This window comes from Myotis yumanensis, unplaced genomic scaffold (assembly GCF_028538775.1).
Source record: "Myotis yumanensis isolate MYYU_CA2020_CCGP unplaced genomic scaffold, mMyoYum1.0.hap1 SCAF_17, whole genome shotgun sequence".
Lineage (NCBI taxonomy): Eukaryota > Metazoa > Chordata > Mammalia > Chiroptera > Vespertilionidae > Myotis > Myotis yumanensis.
This window is the reverse complement of record NW_027223768.1, coordinates 26578751-26605789: the sequence shown is the minus strand read 5'-3', so window position 1 is coordinate 26605789 and position 27039 is coordinate 26578751. Positions and strand designations below refer to the sequence as shown.

The 27039-nt window shown below is 36.9% G+C and overlaps 1 protein-coding gene across 1 annotated transcript; it reads left to right on the top strand.

Annotated features, from left to right (window-relative positions):
* Nucleotides 1-182: 182 nt before the first annotated feature.
* PDC (phosducin) lies at nucleotides 183-5970 on the top strand. Its single transcript, XM_070396943.1, has 3 exons — nucleotides 183-243; nucleotides 2709-2860; nucleotides 5323-5970. Exons 1-3 carry the CDS (start codon nucleotides 183-185, stop codon nucleotides 5845-5847), a joined length of 738 nt encoding a protein of 245 aa, XP_070253044.1. The 3' UTR covers nucleotides 5848-5970.
* Nucleotides 5971-27039: the final 21069 nt, after the last annotated feature.

Below are 27039 nucleotides of genomic sequence, written 5' to 3'. Positions count from 1 at the left end.
TACAGATATTAATGTCCTTTTACAAGCAGATAGAAACATTTTAAAGACTTTATCACTTGGGATAATCCTTAGCCTCCATGGAACCTGACAGTAGAGGAATATTTATGTATTTATCTATTTATTTCTGATCTAGCATTACTTCTTTGCTCATCCTATAGATTATATCAAACCTAATCTTTAAAATGGAAGAAGCCAAAAACCCAAGTTTGGAAGAAGACTTTGAAGGACAGGCGACACATACAGGTAAGCAAAGCAATAGGAAGAAAACTAATTATTAAATTAAAATTAAACCTGAAGATCTCCAATGTTCTTATTGCCACTATTCAGTATGGAATTTGTTATACCTTTGAGTGGTCTGATGGAATCACCTAAAAATAATTGAGTGGGTACATTAATGTGAGATCAAGTACTTCAAAAAAAGTTTTACTTAGAAGTTAAGGAATGAGAATTTTAATTTGAAACACTAGTTATTGAGGATTTCTTGCTGCCAGCTCTCATATGTACACTAAAATTGAACCACTATCCTCTCTCCTGATACCCCCCACTATGGACTTTCTGACTTTCTTTGCAATTGTAAACAATAATAGACCAAAAGATAAATAAATAAATTAAGTTTTTAAATTTGTTACTCTGTAAAAAGTAAAGATAATGATAAAACATTCTTAAATCGATATTTCTCCAAAAAACCTGACAAGATTGTCAGAAAAAAAATGTGGAAGCAACAATGTACATCAAAAAGAAACTGCTTAAGTAAATTAATACCTATACAATGAAATACCATTACTCCAGTTTTTAAAAAAAGGAAGCATCTCTGTATGTATGTATGTGAAAAATATCTCTGAGATATAATATGAGGTTAAAAAAAAAAGCAAGGAAGGGAAAGTATGTATAATATACTACTATTTTTTTAAACAAGTTGAAAAATGATTTTTTTATATACATACTAGAGGCCCAATGCATGAAATTTGTGCACTCGGGGGTTCTCTCAGCCTGGCCTGCACCCTCTCACAGTCCACAAGCCCTTGGGGGATGTCCTACTGACAGCTTAGGCCTGCTCCCTTAGCGCTGCTGCAGAGCCTGGCTTCTGGCTGAGCGGCCCTGCCTCTGTGGGAGCGCACTGACCACCAAGGGGCAGCTCCTGCATTGAGCATCTGCCCCCTGGTGGTCAGTGTGCATTGTAGCAACTAGTTGTTTCACTATTCAGTCAACTTGCATATTAGCCTTTTATTATATAGGATAAACACATGCTATAAATGTTCATATTTTGTATATGTAGAACATACCTGGAAGACAAAGATGACACAAGTAAACAAAAAACATTAATTGCCTAAATATAATGAATGCAAAGGTGGGCAAAAGTAGGTTTACAGTTGTTCATATGGAAAATAATCTATATATATAAAACCCTAAGCGACTGGTTGACCGATCAACCGGTGGACCGTTTGACCGGTTGCTATGACATGCACTGACCACCGGGGACAGATGCTCAACCCAGGAGCTGCCACCTGGTGGTCAGTGCACTCCCACAGCAGGAGTGCCACTCAGCTGACCGACGGGTGCCAGACGCCGGGCTCAAGGCTGGTGAGAGCAGCTGCAGAGATGCGAGCCTCTCCCACCTCCGAAGCAACACCAAGCAGCAGCAACAGACACAGCGGGGCCAGGATGAGCGGGAGCAGCATGGTGCCCAACCTTGGGCTCGGGCTCCTCTCCAGCTGCCTGCTGCTTCACACACTACTACATCCCTCAGGGGATTTAGGACTGCCAGTTTCAGCCGATCCCTGCAGGCTAGGCTGAGAGACCCCACTTGTGCACAAATTCGTGCACTGGGCCTCACGTTAATAAATAATAATACAATAATACACTGTTTCATGTCCTCACAACTGTAAATCTATTTTTCCCCCACACTATAAATAAATTTACATTACAATTATATAAATAACAATTCTTAGAAAATATGTGGCAAAAGAAAATATGTTCTCATATATAACACAATATTAAAGATATGATATGGCTAACCTTTCGTGAAGAATATGTAAAACTGCATATTTTCAAGAATTTAGACCTTCTTCCAAACACTGTTATTATTTATCAGGGCAACTGAATATCAGAATTGCAGTTGGATCACCCTTGATAAATATGCAAATCCTATCCTTTCTATATTTGTAAAAGATTTTTAGAATCTTAGGAGGAATTAGATGATCATATAATGATTTTTATTGAGGTTAGGCCTCCCTCTCACTGGTTTTCTTTTACGTGCTATTGTTATTTTGGATCTTGATATATTTTAATTTGTTTCTCCAATAATCCTAGTTTCCTTTGTTGTGGTGTGGTGCCAATTTTAGTTTATTGCTGAAGCATCTCCGTTATGTAATAAAAATGCTGTTTTTCTAAAATTCTAATTTCTTCTCTACACTCTAAATTTTTAATATCTTTGCCCTCAAATTTTGACAATAGTTCAAAGTCCACGATTTGCATTTTGATCAATGCAGATGTTTCAGAAAGATTCTTAGCCAAAACCTATTTAACAGGATTAATGTGGAGAAAACATTTTTATGAGGATGGTAGTCTGAAATTTCTAGCCCAAACAAGATGTTTGTTTCTGATTCAGAACATGACAAGTCTATTCCCATGGTGACACACAAATGTCAATGTATGAAGTCCTTTTGAAAAATAAAAAGGGAAACAATTGATTTTTAATTGTATTTCAGGACCCAAAGGAGTAATACATGATTGGAGAAAGTTTAAATTAGAGAGCGAAGATAACGACTCAGTCCCACCGAGCAAGAAGGAGATTCTCAGACAAATGTCATCTCCTCAGACTAGGGATGACAGAGACTCAAAGGAAAGATTCAGCAGAAAGGTAAGCTAAGGAAAAATCAATAAATAATTTACAATGTGTAAACATGAGTCATGGTTTTTTACAGCACTGTTTTTTTCTCAGCTTACTTATGTACTTGTTATATAAGGTGCATGTCTATGTGCATGAAAAGATACATTAGAAGATGATCTCTATGATGTTAATGGAGATTATCCCAGAGTATCAGAGTAGTGACATTACTTTCTGCCTTTAGGTTATCATTTATTTTTGAATCTTTACCATTAGCATGTATTAATTTATATAACAACAATATTTTCAATTTATTATTTTTTTTTTTTTAGAGAGGAAAGGTGGAGGGAGAGTGAGACAGAAACATCAATGACGAGAGAGAATCACTGATGGGCTGCCTCCTGCATGCCCCACAATGGGGATCGAGCCTACAACCCAGGCATGTACCCAACCAGGAATCAAACTATGAGCTCCTGGTTCACAGGTTGACGCTCAACTACTGAGCCATGCCTGCCAGGCAACAACAATATTAATTTTAAAAACCATAAAGTGATTTTCACTGTGGGAAGAATCACTTTAGTGGATTCTCTTCAAACTAGTATATTCGAGTTGTTATATATTGATTCTCAACAGACAGTGCTTCAGAAATATATTTGCTTCCAGGCTTCTGGCCACTGTAAAAGTCTAAGATGTTGGTTTTGGTTCCTTCACTGAGTCATTACGTAATGTGGGAGAGACAATTAAATTTTCCCATCTTAGGAACTGTAACATCTTCTCCACTTGCTTTACAGGGATGTGAAGAGAAAGTAAGTGTAAAAGTGTTTTGAAATATGTAAAATGCTACACAAACATGAGATATTATCATTGTTAAAGCTGTACTTAAGGTTAAGCTTTAGCAATGTGTCTAATCATTAAATATCTATATGCTTGAATATGTGAATGGAACAAGTTCTCATAAAAATGCTCAAATGTTTAAGTCAGTATTTGTGTGGTTTGGTTTGTTTAAATTAACATAATTATAGTAGCAACTTAAAAATTATACAACACATTTAACAATTTTTAGGTTTAAAACAAATTAGCCCTGCCAGCATGGCTCAGTGGTTGAGTGTCAACCACTTAACCTGAACCTCAGTATCTTCTATAAAATTATGTATTAACAGCTACCTCATAGGTTTGTTGTGAGGATTAAGTAAAATAATCTGTGTAAATTGCCTTATAGATTTTTCTTAAATCCCACTTTCTTGCCTTCTCAATTGTCTACTTGAAATACTGTCAGCAGTTGCTGTTTGAGAGGCTACTGGTGAGAAGGCTGATTGATCCCCTTGGGAACTGTCCACCTTCCATGGTTCTTGGCTGCTCCACAGCTCTTTGGACCCTTTATTGCTCCTTTGTACCCTTTCTCCTTCTACTTCCACCTTCTTTTTTTTTTTTTAAAGGGTGGTTGTGAGGGATGTGTTTTTAACATTCTGTTGAATAAGTTGATAATAGTGTAGCTCTTAAGAAAGGTTCTGCAAATAATTTTATATTCCATCTGTAGTGATAAGTAGCTGCATTGGAAGATGAAAAGCCATTTCTTGCTTTAGCCTAAACGAGTGGATAAGAATTGCCTAGAGGCCTTGTTTCAATAGGGCTCACCCAGTCTCACCCTTACAGGTTCTGATTTGATAGATCTGGGGTGGTGCCCAAAAATTTGCATTTCCCAGCACTTCTCAGGAGATGCTGATGCTGGTATAGCAGGAGCCTCCTGGCTAATCTGATGAACTCTAAATAGTAGTAAAGCTGTCTTGGGTCTTAGTCTACATATCCAAAAAAATCAGTAAGTGATAAGATATAACCTTTTTAACAACTTTCGTGGAGGAGACACTAATGTCCAAAGGCATTTGTTGAGGACACATTTAAGTGTGTGTATGTGTGTGTGCGCGCGCTTTATGAAAGTCACTCCAGAGTAGACCTTGCTGGTTTGTTTGTGAGTTTTTGTTCTCACCTGAAGTGATGGGCAGTTAAGTGGCACGTTTCTGACTGAGGCTGTGATCATCTCATGGCTCAGCTCTACTCAGCAATACTTATGTATGCATTTACGTCATGAAATAATTACTGAGCCCCTACTTTGTGTCAGACATTAATTATAGCAGATATTGAATAGTGAGACAAATAAAATTCCTGCCCTCACAGAATGTAACAGCTAGAAAGACAATTATTAATATTAAACACTTCAACAAATAAATATTTAATTCAATATCACATAGTGTTTATTGCTATGAAGGAAAACTAAACCCATATATGGAATAGAAAGCTTGGGGCAGGGATTCTTTTAGGTAGAGTAATCAAAGAAGGTGACATTTGAACAAAAGCTTGAATAAGGTAAAGGAGAAGGTCACATTGGGGCTGTGGGGGGATAGCAAATGCAAACTCTCTAAGTGAGGATGGGTTTGGTGTGTCTAAAGAACTGAATTTCTGGCTGAATGGTTTCTATAATTCTTTTTATGTTTCCCCAGATGAGCATTCAAGAATATGAACTAATCCACCAAGACAAAGAAGATGAAACTTGCCTTCGTAAATACCGTAGACAGTGTATGCAGGATATGCACCAGAAGCTGAGTTTTGGGCCTAGATATGGGTTTGTGTACGAGCTGGAAACTGGGGGGCAATTCCTGGAGACCATCGAAAAGGAGAAGAAAATCACCACCATCGTTGTTCACATTTATGAAGAGGGCATTAAAGGCTGTGACGCTCTAAACAGTAGCCTGACATGCCTTGCAGCCGAATACCCTATGGTCAAGTTTTGTAAAATAAAAGCTTCTAATACAGGTGCCGAGGACCGCTTTTCCTCTGATGTACTCCCCACACTGCTCGTCTACAAGGGTGGGGAACTCATAAGCACTTTTATTAGTGTTGCTGAACAGTTTGCTGAAGAATTTTTTGCTGGGGATGTGGAGTCTTTCCTAAACGAATATGGGTTACTACCTGAAAGAGAGATACATGCCCTAGAGCAGACAAACATGGAAGAAGATATCGAATAAGATTCCTTATGTTAATATTTCATATTTCTCTTTTACATATTGAACATTGCTTTGGTAGTTTCCATATTCTTTTAGAGAATGCCAAGTATGGACATAGCTAGTCTAATGTGGAAATAAAATCAGGTTGACACTAAGGTTGTATGAATAGCATTTCTTAGTATTAGTTACTAAAATTGATATAATGCTTTATTACAAAATATTGTAGCCTTCAGAAACATGTTAGTAGAAAGAGAAAATGGATAATATTGTTTTCAAAAATCCCTTTCAAGTTATGTATTAACTTTTTTTTACTCCTTGTTTTTTCTGCAAGGTTATTATTTGGATTTTAAAAAATATATCATTAAGCCCTAGCTGGTTTGGCTCAAGTGGATAAAGCATCGCCCTTAGACTAAAGAATCCCGGGTTTGATTCCGGTCAAGGGCACATGCCTGGGTTGTGGACTCGATCCCCAGCGTGGGGCGTGCAGAAGGCAGCTGGTCAATGATCCTCTCTCATCATTAATGTTTTTGTCTCTCTATTCCTCTCCCTTCCTCTTTGAAATCAATAAAGATATGTTAAAAAAAATAAAAAATATATCATTAATTATCATTTTGTCTACATAATAAGAATAAAGTCTCATAAGGAAATAAATATTCTATTTGAAGTCTATTCTTTCTCAGGGATTACAACATCAAGGTCCTAAAAACATTATATAACCTAAAATTTTAGAAATATCATTCAGAAAGATATATTCCAACCAAAGTAATGCACAAGAAACTTAGAAAATTTGTAGAGCATTAAAGTTGTAAGAAAGAAAAAAAGAAATATTTGTTAGACATAAAATTTCAGAAGTTAACCTTCTCTATTAAAAAGTCAGTGTAGCCCTAACTGGTTTGGCTCAGTGGATAGAGCATTGGCCTGTGAACTGAAGGGTCCCAGGTTCGATTCCGGTCAGGGGCATGTACATTGGTTGCGGGCATATCCCCAGTGAGGGGTGTGCAGGAGGCAGCTGATCGATGTTTCTCTCTCATCGATGTTTCTAGCTCTCTATCCCTCTCCCTTCTTCTCTGGAAAAAAATAAATAAAATATATATATTTTTTAAAAAATAAATAAATAAAAAGACAGTGTAGAAGCAAGGCTTTTTTATTCTTGGGACAAAAGAATAACATTTAGTATATTAATAATAACCTCCAATTATGGGCTAGTAATTTATATATATCATCTCTAATTCTTAACTACAATCCTGCAAGTAGATAATATTCTTCTCACTTTATAAATGATGAAACTGAAGTGAAGTAGGAGTTCTGGTTTCTACATGTTCCCCTAGTGAACCAATGTGGAAATAGATATTTCTAACAAATTTTAGTCTCCACCCTTCTAAATTAATATTTTATAGCTTCTCTTCTTTCCTTAAACCTTTAATACCATTTCCCCCCAATCTAAACACTTCACTTTGCTCATACTTCATTGAGAAGATAGAAGTTATCAGATGAGTCCTACCTCATCTCTCCATCACCAATCTAAAATGTGTACCTGTAGTCTGGCCAATCGATGATTCTCTCTCACCACGGATGTTTCTATCTCTCTCTCCCTCTCCCTTCCTTTCTGATATCAATAAAAATATATTTTAAGAAAATATGCCCATCTATAATTTAAAGTTTCCAGCCATCCCTCATTTCTCTGCTTTTTCTTTATGATCATGTCTCTTGAAAGAAGTATCCAAAGTCACTATGTATCTTTATTCCTCATTTCCCGTTTTTTCATCCACTTCAATCAGGCCTTATTATTGACCAGTCCCTGACATACAGTTGCTACAATACATACTGTTTTTGCTCATGATATTCCTCTTTATTAATAGAGAAAGGCATTTTAAATACCCTATAGTTGATGAATACTAGACACAAAGTGGAAAAGTCCTAGAATGAAGACATACAAGGTAATATAGATATATACAATAAGGAGCTTAGAAAACATGTTTTCTCCTATCAACTAATTGATATCAAATTTATTAATCCCTTACAGAGTCCTCTGTAAGGGAATTACTGGAATTTAAAGAAACCATAGCAAAAAAACAGGAGCCTTATATGAGATATTTATAATCTTAAAACTTTTTACTAGAACAATTGTTTAGATTGACACTAATTCCATGGATGGGTAGCAAGTAAAAGATGATAGCAAAGCAGTGAGGAAGAACAGTCAAGTGGGTATCTCAAAAGAGAACAATATTATAAAAAGAAACATAAGTTCTTTTCAGTCACTAGTCATTATTAACCACAATATAATACAGCTTTGTAGGGCAGGGGTAGAAAAGTATAGCTACACAGCGCAAGAAGGCTCTCATCAATGGAAAAGAAGAACTTTGAAAGATTTCTGTTCAATGAAAGCTTTCCTCTTATGAGAAATAACCTACCATGCATTAATTTGAAATTAATGCAAACTTCAGCAGGACTAACCCCAGGAATGTATTTAACCCGTAATTGCCAAAACAAAAGTAACTAGGTGGCACCTTTGTAGGGAATAAGTGATGATAGCAACCATTCTCAAAATAAGTACTTGGTGACTAATGGATACCAGAGTAAAGCTTGATGGTAACACTCGTCAGCAAGAATCGGACAAAAGGCAGGATTTGACTAGAATATTTGAAACCCACTGCTGCAGAAATCCTGGGTTACACACTCACCTCCTGTAAACACTTCATCTGCTATTATTTTAGGCAGGAGGAGAGGAAGAGCTCATTTTTGTCTCAGCAAAAGAGTGACGTCTTAAATGTAAAGGTTTAAAGTGTCATAACATGTCATAACAAACCACCCAAATAATACTGGAATAGACTTGAAATAACAGCCAAAAGTGTTACTTGTAAAATAATATGAAAATAATAAAAAAAATCTGTAGGGAATAGCAAAATTATCTTTCCTTCATTTGTTCAAAAAATATTTATTTACAAGTTGCAGGGTCCTTGACCTTAAGGAGCTCAAGGTAAAGGAAACAGGCACATAAGGAATAGATGACAAGTGCATCTACATTTGTATCTCTGTCTATGTATTAGTAGTGGTGGTTGGTATTCAGAACTTCCTAGGTTTGAATGCACTCACTACTTTTGTGACCTTGAGCCCATTCATTATCCTCTCTGTACCTGTTTCCTCAACTATAAAATAATAATAGGCTCAGCCTCACGGGTTGTTATGAAGAAAAAAATAAGTAAATTGTGTAAACTACTTAGAATAGTGCCTGTCACATAATGTCTTACTCAAATGTTAGTTATGATTATTATTACTAATAGATACATATGAAGCAAAATGGTGCATAGCTTATATTGATGTAAGATCTTAAATATACATAAATAAAGGTAATTTAAGAAGTTGGGGTGCAACTTATCTATGTCAAATACAAATATCCACATTCCTCCAAATAGGAGGACCTTATTAAAAATTCTATATATTTGAATTGTAAGAAAGTGAACTGCCATTTAATATTGACTGCAGAGTCCCTGCCAGCGTGGCTCAGTGGTTGAGTGTCAACCTTTGAACCAGGAGGAGATCACGGTTCGATTCCTGGTCAAGGCACATGCCCAGGTTGTGGGTGTTCAGGAGGTAGCCAATCAATGATTCTCATCATTGATGTTTCTATCTCTTCCTCTCCCTCCCTCTCTGAAATCAATAAAAATATATTTTTAAAAAATAAAATTGACTTTAGAAACCACAATAAGTATAAATTAAATTAGTTTTAAAAACTAGAAGTGTAAAATAAACATTAAAACACAAATAAGAAATGTATAAAATTTTAAGGAATTTATACTGAATTTATTGCAGAATAAAATTATGATTATAATTGCCTGTTCAAATAGAATAAAATTATGATTATAATTACCTGTTCAAATAGATCTAGTACACTGTTACCTAATGGTGAAAATTATCTCATGGATTTATATTTCTTTGTTCTCTTTTTCAAATATTCTATAAAGTTTGAGTATCTAATATATACAAGGAATTATGTCCAATAATAAAGGAGTGATAAAAATGGGTAAGATATAGTCATCCCTTCTTCCCAAGGGATTTACAGTCTAGGAAGGGAACACACACATTCCTGAAATTAAAAGAGTTGGGGGCTTATTTTTGTTTATTTATTACTGTTTAAGGGCTTATATTCTGTAACCCAATTGATAATGGATTTCAGGGAAGAAACTGTCATCCCCTCATGCCCCTCTGATTAGCAAACATATTCTGTCATAATCCATTCAGTTCTTCTTACTTTCACTACCAAATCCCTTTTTGAAATCTTCAATTTCAATGTACCATTCTCTGATGATAGTCATCTACCCTTCAGCTCTCTGTGCTTCACTCCCAATACACGTATTCTTTAAGACCTCCAATTTCCCAGCCTTCCCCTCTTAATACGTTCTCCATGTTCATGGTTTCCGTCCTTCCTAAGCAGCCTAGACACTGGGTGGATGACATCAATCACCTTCCCGCTAGCATATTCCATATTTTTGTCACCTCATTCTTCCAAAACACTTCTCTTTGAAATTTCCAAATATCCAAACATCTCCACTAGAGTCTATAGCTTGTTTAGCAAACAATTCCCTCTTCCATTCCCATAGCCACTACTTCAAACCTTTATTATTCCCCTCAGTCTTCCTCTCCTAAATCCTCCCCCACTCTGAACAAATGGCTTTGTCTTCAACATCACAGGAAAAACTGAGCCCACACAACATGACGTTCTCCATTTACTCCATGTGTACTAACCCATCGATTTTTTATTTCATTGTTTTCAAAAATGTCTCTTTATACAAGGCTAATTCTGGCATCCATACTTTTTAAAAATATATATTTTTTATTGATTTCAGAGAGGAGGGGAGAGGAAGAGAGAGATAGAAACATCAATGATGAGAGAGAACCATTTATTGGCTGCCTCATGCACACCCCCAACTGGGTATAGAGCCCGCAACCCGGGCATGTGCCCTTGACCAGAATCGAACCCAGGACCCATCAGTCCACAGACTGACACTATCCACTGAGCCAAACCAGCTAGGACAGGCATCAGTACTTTAATCAGATATATCACACTCAAATTTCACAAATTGTTTGCTTACTCTATATAATGAAAGCCTAATATGCTAAGTGTCCGGTCATCCATTCAACCAATCGAAGCATAATATGCTAATGATATGCTAAGGCCGCTCAACCGCTCGCTATGACATGCACTGACCACCAGGGGGTAGACAGTCGACCAGTTGACCAGTCGCTATGATGTGCCCTGACCACCAGGGGCAGACAGTTGAGCAGTCGACCAGTCGCTATGATGTGCACTGACCACCAGGGAGCAGACGCTCTGACTGGTAGGTTAGCCTGCTGCTGGGGTCTGGCTGATTGGGACTGAGCAAGATGGGCCAGACATGCCCTGGAGCCCTCTCGCAGTCCCTCCCCAGCTGGCCAACCTCCCGCGTCCCTCCCCAGCCCCGATCATGCACTGGTGGGGTCCCTCAGCCTGGCCTGAGCCCTCTCACAATCTGGGACCCTTCAGGGGACGCTGGAGAGCCAGTTTTGGCCCCATCCCACAGGCAAGGCCGAGGGTCCCCACTGGTGCACGGATCGTGCACCGGGCCCTAGTATTACATAATTTACTCTCTCGTTCTACATCAGCTTCTTATTCACAACCTAAAAACAAGTCTCTGGTTCTTCACAATTCTCACTAGCTATAATGCTGTCTAGCATTTCCCTTTCCTTCACTGACATTCTATTTTTTAAAAATCCATGTCCTTAATCTTTACTTCCTTTCTTTCCATTTACTTCTCCACCCATTTTCCTCAACCACTCCACTGAAAGAGATTCTGATAAAAACCAACAATGGCCTCCCTGTCAGGCAGGTTCCTGACAAGAAACGGAGCACAAACAAAAAAAAGGAATGATTAAAGGGAGTTTGATAAAGAGGCTGTTTACAAGGGTGTAGGGAGGAAACGAATAAGAGATGAACACCACAGGGCTAGCAATAGGTAAAAATGACTACTACCCCTCAGGCTTTGAGACTTGTAACTACTGGAAAAGAGCTGACCAATAGGAGCTTTAGCTTTTTGGAGACAACACTGACCATGCCAATCTGTCGCCCAGTGGGAGAGAGATCAGAAATAACGAGCTCTCTCTCCTCCTGTTCTCTACTGTCACTTCATTGTTGTCCATTGCCCAAAACCAACTGGACAACAGAGGGCAAGAAAATGTTGCTGATGAAATACGTTAAATCAATCTTCTTGGGCACAAAGCAGGAGAGATAGTGGATCTTAAAAGGCAAATGGAGAATATTCAACACAGCTACCTTATCATCAAACCCACTAGACTTTGCAGTCCACGTCTTACTTGATTTTTGGCTGATGACCACTTTCAAATTGAAATCCTTTCTTCTCTTGGTTTTCATGATACTACCATCTGGATTCTCCTATGCTTCTGAAACCATTCTTTCTCAGTTTTACCTTTTGGTTCTTCTTCCTTGGCATATTGATGTTTTGTAGGATTAGCTTCCCAAGCCCTTTGTATTGTTATCCACTCTGATGGCTTCAGGGACCACCTACACACAGCTTCTGAGCCTTGCCACTATTGATATTTTGGGCCATATAATTCGTCATTGTGGGGATTGTCCTGTGTATTGTAGGATGTTTGGCAATATCCCTGGTCTCTACCCTCTAGATGCCAGTATCACCCCTACTCCAGTTGCGACAAATAAAACTATCTCCAAACACTGCTGAGTGTCCTCTGGAAGTCAAAATCACCCCGTACTCAATAACTACTTACCTTTACCTATAAAATATAGATCTTCTATTATGTTCCAAAATGGTAGTGGGTGGGTAAGAAAATCCCAAAGCTTTCAGGTATCTTGGAACATCTGTGAAACAAATAAAAAGAAGTAGACCTGTAAATATTCTAGACATATACTCTGAAACATTTGCAGATATAGACACTTCTTGATGAGCCGTGACTTGTGGGAGTACAGTGGCTGTGTACAGAAATATTGTACCTCCTATTACTAAAATATATATTCTTTAAAAAAAAACCCATAAATTTAACAGCAATCTTTCTCTAGTCAATTTTCAAGAGTTTGATCTCTAATTGAAAGTTTGAAACCTGAAAAGATCATAAAGATTATTATGGCATTGACATAAATTTAGATAAAGATACGTAGTTTTATGACAAAAGTTATTATTTTTATGGCAGTTAGATTTATTTTAATAACCCCAGTGCTTTTAATAAAAAATTTATGAAGTTATTTAAGAACAAATACATGTGCTATGAGCAGATGTTTGTATATCCTGTTATGAAAATAAAACGCTTCACAAAAAAGTTAAATATTAAATTCCTGAAACATTGAAGAAATCAAAATACTATGTAAGTCATGATTACTAAAGAATTCACATGAAGGCAAGGCCATCTGTGCTGTGAAACAGTGGCTTTGGAGACCCCAAACAACATAGCTAACATTTTTATAGTATTACTAGAGGCCCACTGCATGAAATTCATGCACTCATACTCAGGGGGTGTCCCTCAGCCCAGCCTGCACCCTCTCGCAGTCCGGGAGCCCGTGGAGGATGTCCAACTGACGGCTTAGGCCTGCTCCCCATCAGTCGGACACCCTTAGTGCTGCCGCAGAGGCGGGAGAGGCTCCCGCCACCACCACTGCGCTCACCAACCATGAGCCCAGCTTCTGGCTGAGTGGTGCTTCCCCTGTAGGAGCCCAATGACCACCAGGGGGCAGCTCCTGCATTCAGCGTCTGCCTCCTGGTGGTTAGTGCGTGTCATAGTGACCAGTCATTCCACCGTTCAGTCGATTTGCATATTAGCCTTTTATTATATAGGATAACAATTTCACATACATTATCTCATTTTATTCTCACAATTGCTCTGTGAGTTAGAGCAATGGTTTTAATATGTCCAGTTCAAGAATGAAGACTTTTTTCCCCAGTTTTATTGATGTATAATTGACAAATAAAATTGTAGACATCCAAAGTGTACAACATAATGATTTGATATACACATACATTGTGAAAGGATTACACCCCCTTCCCAGTTCAGCTAACACAGAGGATGAAGTCATTGAAGTGTTTGTGGTTAGTTGTCTTGTCTAGGCTTATACAGCTGGTAAGTACAGAGTTTGAGCTTACCCATGGGTCTTCCAATCCTAGTGCCTATGTTCTTTACATTATATCATACTCCATACCTAGCAGACTCTAACACAAAAAATACATTAATAACCAAATTTGGTATTTTCCTAAGATTAGAAGATCTTTCTTAATATATTTCAAGTCTATATGTAAATTCTTTAGGAAAAAACACACACAAAGTTACTAGATAAAGCTTCAGGAGGTCTCATAACTCCAACAACTAATGTAGTGACCATGACCCTGGCAGAGAGAACAAGGTTACGTATACAGTAATCCCAGCTTTCAATTATGGAATTTCCTTATTTGGGCAATAGCATTTAAGGAAAACATTAAATTGTATCTCTACTTGAGGTTCTTAGCTGTAACAAGTATCAAATTATTTTTCTCTTTCAGGTTTGTTTTTTTGTTTTTGTGCCGTAGTACATAAGACAATGCTCTTAAAAATTAGTTTTCATAAAGCCAGGTGTTTCACCCTAGGCAATTTTACTTCTCAGAGTGTCCACTCCCAATTCCCAATCCTTGAACACATACTAGCTTGATTTATTCATCTTATCTCAAAAACAATAATTCATTTTTAAAGGTTGACATTTATTCATCACTGACAACACATAATTATCTCCCATACATGGTTCTTGTTCTAACAAATTAATGCTCTTTCAACAGGCTATACTAATCACATAAAATTGAACTTGCCAGGTATCTTGAATTACAGAGAGCCACACAATAAATTGTGTAAGTTCTATAGAAGTTTAGAAGCATAAGACTACAACTGTAAATTACATTTATGTTTTATTGAAAAGCAATACGGATGTCATTTTTGCCCATCATTTTTCCTACTTTGAGCATTTAAGGATAAATAGGATGTTTAATTTTATTTAGTTTTTGCTTAAGTTTTGGTGGGTGAATGACAACTTTTAAACCTCCATTTGACTTTTCTGAGATCGAGCAGCAGTGAATTGCTATACAGTTGAAACTAGAGTGATTGTACTACTATTCTCAGTTTTACAGTGAAAATTAAAATAGAAATTGTTCCAAACATAACTGTAATAAGAAACCTAAATGATATAAATGCATTAGTTAAAAGGCAAATATTGTGAAATTAGACTTAAAAAATCCAGTTAGTTGCTGTTTATGAGATACATTTAAAGCATCAGGATACATAAAAGCTGGAAGTAAAATGATGAGAAAGCTATAACAGCTAATTATTTTTATAAGCAATTATCACTAAGTTAATAGCAGACAAACAAGCTTAAAGCGAAAAAGCATTATTACTAGTAAATACAGAAATGGTTGTTACATAATAATAAAATTTCAGCTGCAAGATCTATCAGTTTCAAACTTATATATACCTAATAAAATGTCATTCACTATACACAGTACAAACTGGTAGAATGCAGAGGGAAAATGAATATTCTGTTATCAGAGATTTCAATACAGTTCTTTTGATCCTTAATAGATCAAGTAACAAAAAAGTAGCATCAGTGTAGATATTAGCCACATAATTAACAAGCTTGATCTAAGGGACATATAAAACACTGCAACCAATAATTAGTGAACTAATCATTTCCCCCTTCTGCACAAAAAGAAGATTTTTAAAAGTTAACAACCAGGACACTATAAAAAAGATTACATTTTAGGGCCACAATGTAATTAAGTGGAAATTAGTAATCAATATAAATTCGTTACTAATGATATATATACACATATACATATACATATACTACTAAATAACTCTGTGTCAAGGAATAAAATTATACTGGAAGTTTCAAATAACTAAAACTGAAAAATAATAGAAATTGTTTACATCAAAACTTCTGAGATAGAGCAAAAAGGCTATATCAGGAAAATTTTTATTCTTTCTTTTTTTTTTTGTTGCAAGGTAGCTTTATTTACTTGCAGCAAGTGAAGGAGACAGGGGATTCACATCCAAAGCTCTGCCTCCCCAAAGGGAGGCTTAGCCATTGCTTATATATACTATTTGGTCAATTACATGTTGATTTCCTTCTTTGCAGTTGACTACACTCATCAAGTTGGGTTCCTGTCAAGCTTGTCCTGTATACCAGGGGTGGGGAGCTTCCAGGCCCTGAGGGCCATATAAGGCCCGCGATATCATTTGGTCTGGCATTAGGGGCGAGTTAATTAAATGTTTGATCAAATATAGCAGGTTAAGTTTTAAATTGATAATTTTTTATAGCCTGAAAATCCTATATAATAAAACCCTAAAATGCAAATTGACCGAAAGGTGGAACTACTGGTTGCTATGATATGCACTGACCACCATGAGGCAGACACTCAACACAGGAGCTGCCCCCTGGTGGTCAGTGTGCTCCCACAGGGGGAGCGCCAATTAGCCAGAAGCTGGGCTCATGGCTGGCGAGTGCAGTGGCGGTGGTGGGAGCCTCTCCTGCCTCCGCTGGAAATTTTTATTCTTAAAAACATAAATTACAAAAGAATAAAGAAAAAATAAATTACCTCAGTGTCTAATTTTAAAAAAAACAACAGTGTCTAGTTAAAAAAAATAGGCAAACCAACAAAGCAGAAAAATGAGTAAATATGAGCAGAAATGAATAAAACATAAACTATATCTACGGATAGAATCTGAAAAGCCAAAAGTTAGTTCTTTAAAAATAAATTAAGAGAATAGAGGAATATCTGCCAGATTGATGCAAGGAGGGGGAGCATAAATAATACTAGTAATTATTTTAAAAAATATATACAGATACCTGAGATTAAAAAAAATATGAAACATTATGAACAACTTAATGCCAACAAATTTGAAAAACAGGCAAAATGGAAACATTTCTAAAAATGTACAGCTTACCAAAATTGATTTAAAAACAGAAAGTCTGAGTAATCCTTTAAGCAAATAAACTAGCAAAGTATTTACAAATATTACTCCCCCAAAAAACAAGGTCCAGGTGTATTTACATGTAATTCTATCAAACACAGAAGAAACAGATGATTTTATATAGGCTTTTCCAGAGGACAGAAACAGAGAATAATCACCAGCTCATTGATGAAATTAGTAGGAGTATAATCTTGATACCAAAGCTGGACAAGAAAGGGAAATTATAGGCTAATGCAGGGGTGGGCAAACTTTTTGACTTGAGGGCCACAATGGGTTATTAAACTGGACCAGAGGGCCGGAACAAAAGCATGGATGGAGTGTTTATGTGAACTAATATAAATTCAAAGTAAACATCATTACATAAAAGGGTACGGTCTTTTTTTTTTTTTTAGTTTTATTCATTTCAAACGGGCCGGATCCGGCCCGCAGGCCGTAGTTTGCCCACGGCTGGGCTAATGTCACTTATTCATATAGATATAAAAATTCTAAATAAAATATAAGCAAATAGAGTTCAACAGTATGAGAAAGATAAAACATGGCCAAGTTAGATTTCAGCCTGGAAGGTAAGGCTGACTATATCAAGCTCATAACTTCAGATTATGCACCTACCCTAGCTTAATGTTTTTAGTTGCTGGCATCACTACTTGAGCCCCTTCCCACCTCCAAGCAATACAGGTGCAGCTACCAAAACTTATTTCAACTGCAATAAATTACTAACTCAGGTTGAGTGAGCCAAGTCCTCTGATGGTTGGATCCAATCTCCTCAAAAACACTGAGATTAAATCTGCCATGGTTCTTAACCTTACATTCATCCAGTCAACATCTAAAGTGAAAGTTCTAGCCTGGCTGGTGTGGCTCAGTGGTTGAGCATTGACTTATGAACCAGGAGGTCGTGGTTCAACTCCCAGACAGAGCACAAGCTCGGGTTATGGGCTTGATCCCCAATGTGGGGCATGCAAGAGGCAGCCAATCAGACTCTCTCTGATCGTGGATGTTTCTATCTCTCCCTCTCCCTTCCTCTCTGAAACCAATAAAAATATTTTTTTAAAAAAAGTGAAAGCTCCAGCACCTCTTCCCACTACTACTTGCCCACTCCCAACTTACTATTTGCCATAATATTCTACTGCACCATCGTCTCCATCCCCACCCATTCCCCTTTCTCTCTCAAAGTTGCACATTTCCTTCTGTTTTCAACCTTTTCTCTAAGCATTTCTTCCACATCTTTGCCATAACTGAAACCTGATTCTTCAAAGAAGATTCACTTTCCCTTTCTTATTTTCAAGTGGTGACTGCTTATTCTTTCAAAATCCAAACATCATTCTTTTTTTTTAAATATATTTTATTGATTTTTTACAGAGAGAAAGGGAGAGAGATAGAGAGTTAGAAACATCGATCAGCTGCCTCCTGCACATCTCCTACTGGGGATGTGCCCACAACCCAGGTACGTGCCCACAACCCAGGTACGTGCCCTTGACCGGAATCGAACCCGGGACCTTTCAGTCCGCAGGCGGACGCTCTATCCACTGAGCCAAACCGGTTTCGGCCCAAACATCATTCTTGACAGTATTATTTACTCCAGATCATTATTCTCACTTGCCTGTGTAAAAGTCTATGTAATTTTTAAAAGACTCAGGGTATTTGTCTGTATCACTTTTCCTCCACCCTTGTAACTGTCAGCTACTGACCTAGTCGCTCTCCCTCACTTTTCAAAAATGATATGCTTAACTCACACAGCCTTCCTTTGTTTCACGTTCTATCACGTAATTCAAGCAGATCACCCATCCATAATCTGGACTCTCTGTTCCTTGACCTCCAGTAGCATACTTCACCTCTGCCACTCATCTGTGTGTTCTTTATTTCCTAAATAATTATTCCAAGCATCCTTACTTTCAATCATGATCATATCTCCTTATTTTCAACTATTACCACAATTTTGGGTCCTTGGTTTCTTCTAGATTATCACTACATTGATGCCTTTACATGGCATTTACAATTCGTCAAATCATTCTCTGTTTCCCTCGCGCGCTCTCTCTCTCTTCCCCCTCCCTTCCTTTTTTATTGAGCTTAGATTTCATAGTTCATCATTTAAATATTCTTTAAACAAAATTCTTGCCAATATCCTAGCCCTTCTTTGCTTTCAACTTGTTAGACAACACTTCCAAATACTGCTATTCAATTTTTCTATTCTTAAAACTGAGAAGACAAGGACTACTGGGGCAAGGGGGAATCACACAATTTCATTTATTTATTATTACTAACCTCAAAAGGGGCTTTGCCACTATCTGGCAATCCCACTATGTTTCTTTGGTCAACTTGATCTCCCATTCTTTGCAACAACTATTTGAAGTCTTTGTTCTCCTCTTTCTTCACTATCAGGAGATGACCTTGCTGACTTCATAGAAATCTGAAGGCATCAGATGAAATCATCGTCAGCTTTCCACTACCAAACCTACAAGCCCATAAACACCTGCACCAATTTTCTCCTCTCTTTAAGCTTTATATTACATGCGCCTTCTCCCATGGCCAGTAGCTGCCAATGCTTTAGAAACCATCCCCTCTCACTTTCTCAGGAATATTATACTCATGTGTTGTTGTATTTTTTACTTCTTATACAGTCATCCCTCTTGCTCTACATGTCCAATTATCACTCCTTTTCATCACATCCTTGTGTATATGCCCCACTGGCTACTAGGTTTAGCAAGTCACTTTCCTGAACCTCAGTTATATATTAAAAGGGCAGGATAAAAATAAAAATACTTCATAAGTTGTAAAGCACTATACTATATAATGAGTTCGTTTCATATTGTTAAAAAATTGTTCTACCTAAAAATCAAAGGAATTAAGCAACTTCCCAAGACTTTATTGTTTTTTCATTGAAAAATCTAAGGATATAAGTACTCAATTCTCCATAATCATTAGCTATTATTTCATTTATAATTAGAATATAGAAAATATTTTCAAAAGTGCCAAGTTAAAAGCATAGGAATACTTTTAAACCTTGCTACTTTTGTTCAAATACTGATATTGCATTCTAATATCTTAGCTTATTGACATTCAGAATTTTAATCCTGAGGACAGGCATCTGGGGTATATCTACAACTAAATTGGATTTGACTAAAATAGAACCTAAGAGCTGATTAAACTACCTTCATCCCTATCATTAAGTTCCCCTTCACAATTCTGTAAACAAAAGATCTCCTTACCAAACTGAACAAATTGAGTGAAAAATCTTTCCCTAAAGGATCGTCTTTTTAATTTAAGAATTTTTGTACAGGACTCTTTTGGGATCAAAAGTTCAGAGGTTTCACAGTACAGTATAAAGTCTAACTTCACTTGATGGTGCTACGCATGTTAAATATTTATAAAATATTTTTGCAAAGGTGAAAAAGTGAATAATCTATTTACAATTATTGAGATAATAGCTAAACAAATGTCTACTCTTCCTAATTATGTGGTCCTTGGATACAATACGTAATTAATGTGCCCTTCAATTGTATCCATCAAATTGAACACATTCAACAAATCTTTGCCCTGCTTACTACATGAGTGTTGTAAAAATCCAGAGATAAAGTCTGTGACAACATTTTAGAAATGGAAAAAGTAGACAAACATTGGTGATTTCTAACTCCACTTTTATCTCTTGTCCTTAATCAATAAATCAAACGTATTAATGTATAAATTTACCTCATAATAGGTTATGAATTGTATGAGAACTCATTGGCTACCTTTAATGAATAATCATGAAAATACTTATACTTTCAATATAATTACTTATTATATTGAAGTCAGAAATTAAGAATAACTTACTGGATACTTATTGTACTTTGGCTAATTTATATTTAGATGAGTCATTTAGATAAGGGCCAACAAACACAATCATTGTACTAGAGCTTGATTTTTCCCAACTATTTTGGTAATGCGGTTAAGAACCTACTGACTTCTGAGCATTATAAGAATAGGCGAAAGGAAAATATATTTCATATATCCACAGAAATGTCACAACAGAACAGAGGGAAACAGAGGTGCTATAGTAAAAGGCAGACTGTGGTAAAGGTCACATGTGGAGTATGTTTTTAAAGTAATGATAGTAATTATTTCCCTAGGGGACTTTTAAAAAATATATAATTGTATTTATTTCAGAGAGGAAGGGAGAAGGAGAGATAGAAATATCAATAATGTGAGAGAATCATTGATTGGCTGCCTCCTGCTCACCCCCAACTGAATATGGAGCCTGCAACCCGGCATATGCCTTGACCAGGAATGGAACTGTGAAATCCTGGTTCATAGGTTGATGCTCAACCACTGTACCACACCAGCTGTGCCTTAGGGAACTTCTTTCATTGTCTCTCCTTTCTCCTGTATTTTTGTCATTTTTAAAATGTGACATATACTAAAGAATATACATATAGTAAGTCTCCAGTAATGAATGTCATCAATTATTTCCCTCCCTATATGCATGTACTACTATTCCCCCATTGAGAAATGCGCTTCTTCTTTCCCTTCCATGGAAACTAGTCTGGCCTTGTTTGTTTTGACCAATAGAGTACCGAGAAATAACACCCTGAGACATCTGAGCCCAGGCCTTAATAGGTTAACAAATTCCACTTCTTTGAACACTGATTCTTGGGGCTCCTCTTTTTGGAACGGCCAGGTTGTGAGAACTCAAGCCCTATGGAAAGGTCATGTGAAGGAGAAACAGATACACTGCCAACCATGTGATTCCCCAACTCATATTCTTTTTTTTTTTTAAATCTTTATTGTTGAGATAGATGCCCCTCTTTTTTCTCCTCATTACCCCCCTCCACCTGGTTTCTGCCCCACTCCAGGCCTTTACTACCCTATTGTCTGTATCCATAGGTAATGCATATACTAGTATATGCATGTAAGATTTTTGGCTAATCTCTTCCTGGCCTCTCCTTCCCCTCTTCCATCTGAGATTCATCAGTCTGTTTCATGTTTCCATGCCTCTGATTCTATTTTATTCACGTTTATTCTGTTCATTACTGGTTAGAATAATCTTGGTTGTAGGCCCTTGCTATTCATCATTTTGATTATTTCTTGCCACTCCCTTCTGGCCTGCATAGTTTCTGTTGAGAAATCAGCTGACAGTCATATAGGCGCTCCCTTGTAGGTAACTAACTGCTCTTCTCTTGCTACTTTTAAGATTCTCTCTTTGTCTTTAGCCCTTGGCATTTTAATTATGATGTGCCTTGGTGTGGTCCTCTTTGGGTTCCTCTTGTTTGAGAGTCTCTGTGTTTCCTGGACTTGTAAGTCTATTTCTTTCACCAGGTAGGGAAAGTTTTCTGTCATTATTTCTTCAAATAAGTTTTCAATATCTTGCTGTCTTCTTCTGGCACCCCATAATGCAAGTGTTGGTACACTTGAAGTCCCAGAGGCTCCTTACACTATCTTCATATTTTTGGATTCTTTTTTCCTTTTTCTCTTCTGATTGGGTGATTTTTGCTTCCTCATTTCCAAATTATTGATTTCTCAGAATCCTCTACTCTACTGTTGAATCCCTGTAAATTATGCTTTATTTCAGTTAGCGTGTGCTTAATTTCTGACTCATCCTTTTTCATGTCTTTGAAATTCCAATAAGATCCTTGAAAGTCTCAGTAAGTCCCCTGAAGGTCTCATGAAGATTCTAGAGTAACCTTATAACTGTGGTTTTGAACTCTATATCCATTAGTTTGCTTTCTTCTATTTCTTTCATTTTGCTTTGTTTTCCCATTTGGCTGCTTCCCTGTGTTTGTTTCTATGTATTGGGTAGAGCTGCTGTCTCCTTCATTTGGTAGAGTGGCCTTGTATAGTAGGTGTCCTATAGGACCAAGTGGCTTAGCCTCCCATCACCTGAGCCGAGCACTCTAGGTGCACCCCTTTATGGTCTGTGTGCACAGTCTTGTTATAGTTGAAACTTGATTGCTGTTGGTGTCACTGGGAGGAATTGACCTCCAGGCCAATTGGCTGTGAGGACCAACTGCAACAAAAGTGGGAGAACTGATATGCAGGAGACACCCCTATGGAGCAGGACTTGCTTCAGTGGGACTTTGGTGCTCATTAAGTCGGCCCCTTGAGTATGTCGCTTGTGGATGTGGAGAGTTGCAATCTTCTATGGTCTGACCCTGACCACTGAGTGCACTGGCTGTTAGGTCTTCAGGGAGGTGCAAAGTCAGCCACTGCCTGGGGCCACCAGACAGGAACTACAGAGCAATCTGCATATTCCTTCTATTTGTATCTGGTTTAGAAGTGCCCAGGCAAGACCCAGCTGTGAAGCAAGGCAGGCTGGTGCTAGTGCTAGATCTTGGGCCTTTTATTGATAGGTTTGGGGCTCTTTGGCCCAGCTGCTGCTTGTTTGAGAGATTTAGCCAAGTCTGAAGCCTGAGCAAGGACAGGCCATTCATATGCAAAAGCCACTGCACACAGGTTGGGTGAGGCTGCAAATTGGATGGGGTGGGGTCTCAGGGAATCAACAGGGCAGAGCAAACAGAAATAGCTGCCTGTCAACCCTGCAGCCCTGCGACACTGGGGATTGAGCCCACAACCTGGGCATGTGCCCTGACCGAGAATCAAACTGTGACCTCATGGTTCATAGGTCAACACTCAACCACTGAGCCACGCCAGCCAACTTTCCATTGATTTTTAGAGTGAAAGGGAGGGTGGGAGGGGGAGGGGGAGAGAAAGTGAGAGAAAGAGAGACAGAGAGGAAAAGGAAGAGAAAGTGGGAGAGATTGGTTGCCTCCTGCATGTGTGTGGACTGGGACCCAGGATCAAACCCACAACCCTTCCATGCAAGTGACATTCTAACCATTGAATGACACTGGCCAGGGCTAAATGTGCTTGTTTTTAAGCTTTGTAATAATTGTACCACACTACATGTAGGCTTCTGAGACTGGATTTAATTATCACTTTATTTTTCGGTAATTCTCCCTGCTAAATAAAAGTATAAAACACACAATTTTTTTTTTCAATAGCTGCTCATGTTTATTGAATGTTTGCTTCATATCAGGCATTGCTCTACATGCCTGATATATACAAAGTAATTTAATACTCAATTCTATGAGATAGATACCATTATTTCCATTTTTATAGATGAGAAACAGAGACACAGGAGGATTAAGTAACTTGCCCAAGGTCACACTGCCAGTAAACATCAGACCTTGAATACAAAACCCACAATTTATTTTTTATTCTCTTGTTGATGGACATTTGGGTGGTTGCAAATAGGGATGCCTTGAACATTCTCACTTGCACTCCTGTGCACGTATGCATCAATTTCTCTAGGGTATATATGTAGAATAGTTAGGTATTAGAATATGTGAATGCTTAACTTTACAAGACAATGCCAAATTGCTTTCCAATGTATCAGTTTACAATCCCACCTATAGATGTCTTTTTTTTTTTTAATTGATTTCAGAGAGGAAGAGGGAGAGGGAGCAATAGAAACATCAGTGAGAATCATTGATTGGCTGCCTCCTGCACATCCCCTAATGGGGATCGAGCCTGAAATCCAGGCATGTGCCTGATCAGGAATCAAACTGTGACTTCCTGGTTCGTAGGCCGATGCTCAACCACATAGCCATATCATTTCTTAATTTTTCAATCGAAAATGGTATTCATTGTAGTCTCAATCACTTATGAGATTAAACATATTTTCATGTGTTCAGTCATATCCTCTGAAAGTATCTGGTTTCTGTCTTTTGCTCATTTTACACAGGATAATGATGAATAGAAGTAGTGATAAACAGGCATTATTGTTGTGTGTCCCTGATTTTTTATGTATATAATTTAATCATTATCCTTTTTTACATAATGCTGAATTCACTTAATATTTTGACTTTTATCTATGTTCGTAAGTGCTATTCATCTGGAACTTTATTTTCTCCTACTGAATGGGTCTGATTCCAGTACAATAATAGTTATACTGACCTCATAAAATGAGCTGGAGTATTCCTTTATCTGTTCTTTGAACCTGCATTTGCCTAGACCATGGTCTATTTTGTCTAAGTTTTTAAATAAAGATGCTCCTGGTAGTCTCTTATCATTTTCATCTTTACTATATCTATAGGTACTTTATTATATCCTTTTTCAATCATTATGTTGTTTACTTGTGTCCTGTTTTCCTCTTGTTCAAAATTTTATTTTGTCATGAAAACTCTGGCATTGTGATTTTGTTTTCAAACTCATTCATTTCTTCCATTGCCTGTGTCTCCTTGCTTCTACATTATTTATTGTTCTTTTCCTGAAGTTACACACTTAGTCTTGTCCCTTAGTTTAAAACCATGTCCCTCAAAGTGCAGTTTCTGCTGCACCGCCCAATTTTCCAAATGTAGTACTTATAGATTCTAAGTATGTTTTCTTCTTTCATCTGTAAAGTTTTATTAAATTTGTAAATATAAGATTTTTAAGAATTAACTTTTATTACTGACCTCTAACTTATTTCTGATTATCCATTTAATATTAACTTTTTGAAATTTACTATAACTTATTTCATGTCTAGCACATGGTCATTTTTTGCTGATATACAATGATTAAGAAGAATATTCTCTGTTGATTATTATAAATATGTTCACTGACTCAATAGTGAAAATTAAATTAAAATCTATATTCACTAATTTTTTCAGTCTGCCTGATTTATCTATAATTAAGAGCTATTAAAATCTCCCATTATGTTGTTCAATTTGTTGATTTATCCCTATAAGTTCATACATTTTGAGGTCATTTTATAGAGGAAATACAAATTTAAAATTGTTCTATATTCCTAGTGAATTTATCCTTTTTCATTTAGTAACCTTCTCCATCTTTACACATCATGAAATCTAATTTTAACATCACTAAAACTACACGTATTCTCTTTTGCTATTTGCCTAATGTTTGTTTTTTTAACCCAGCAAAATTTTTAAAAATCAACCTGTTGGTTAATTTATTTTAGTCCATTCATATTTATTTTAATTATTTGATGTCTTATTATCTACTTTTGTTCTTTTTCCCACCCATAATTTCTTCCCCTTTTTTGTACTTCCTAATTCCGTATTTTAAACTCATTTTCCTCTACAATGATTCATCCCATATCTAGTCTTTAGCAGTTATACTTGAACATTTTACCATATATATTTAACAATTTTAAAGTTAAACAATATCTTACCTATTTTCTGAAAGAAGAACCTCAGAATACCTTAAACCTAATCACCCTCCTCTCATAAGCCATTGTCGTTTTTCAATTATATCCTATTTTAAAAGTACACATTAATGTTGCATAAAATATTGTTTTACATTTGTTTACAACTTTACTTCTTTTTTTTTTTTAATATATTTTATTGATTTTTTACAGAGAGGAAGGGAGAGCGATAGAGAGTCAGAAACATCGATGAGAGAGAAACATCGATCAGCTGCCTCCTGCACATCTCCCACTGGGGATGTGCCCACAACCCAGGAACATGCCCTTGACCGGAATCGAACCCGGGACCCTTGAGTCCGCAGGCCAACGCTCTATCCACTGAGCCAAACCGGTTTCGGCACAACCCTACTTCTTATAAACACGTCTTTCATTACAATTGTTTTCTATAAACAACACTTGATTTCCATGTTTATTATTTTATTTGCTCACTAGCTCTTTAATTTCCAATCACCTCTTTGGAATCCTTTTCCTTCTTGAGATCATGCTTTTGCAGTCACTTTCATGAAGGTCTATTGATGGCAAAATCTGTTTTTCATCTGAACATGTCTTTATGGTCATGTCTGAACATGTCTTTCAGTCTTGCTTAGCTCAAATTCTATGTTGATTAGTTTGTTTTAGAATTTTGAAGGTGTTATTTCACCATCTTTTGGGTATATACATTGTTGCCATAAAGAAGCCTACTCAGTATTTGTCTCATCTTCCTTGATCCTTTCCTCACTTTGATTGCTTTTAAAATTTTGTTTGGTATCTAGCAGTTACATTCATTGGGGTTAGGTATGAATTTCATCTATATGTGCTTGCGATATATATTGTGTTTCCTGAATTTATGAATTCACGTTTTCCAACAAATGTAGAAAATTGTTATTTCTTCAAATATTGTCACTCCTCCATCCTCTCCATTCTTTCCTCCCCTAGGACTTTAGTCTTCATAATCTCCCTTCCATATCTCTTAGTATTTAGATCTTCCAGCAGCTCATTTCTCCTTGCCGTACATTGGTTCATTTTTTATTTATTTATTTATTTTATTTTTTTAAAATACATTTTAT

Bases quoted from the DNA above. Each gene is read 5' to 3' on its own strand.
- PDC (XM_070396943.1), top strand. From the start codon at position 183: ATGGAAGAAGCCAAAAACCCAAGTTTGGAAGAAGACTTTGAAGGACAG. The intron at 244-2,708 runs GTAAGCAAAGCA...ATTGTATTTCAG, and splicing joins AGGACAGGCGACACATACAG to GACCCAAAGGAGTAATACAT. The intron at 2,861-5,322 runs GTAAGCTAAGGA...ATGTTTCCCCAG, and splicing joins AGGAAAGATTCAGCAGAAAG to ATGAGCATTCAAGAATATGA.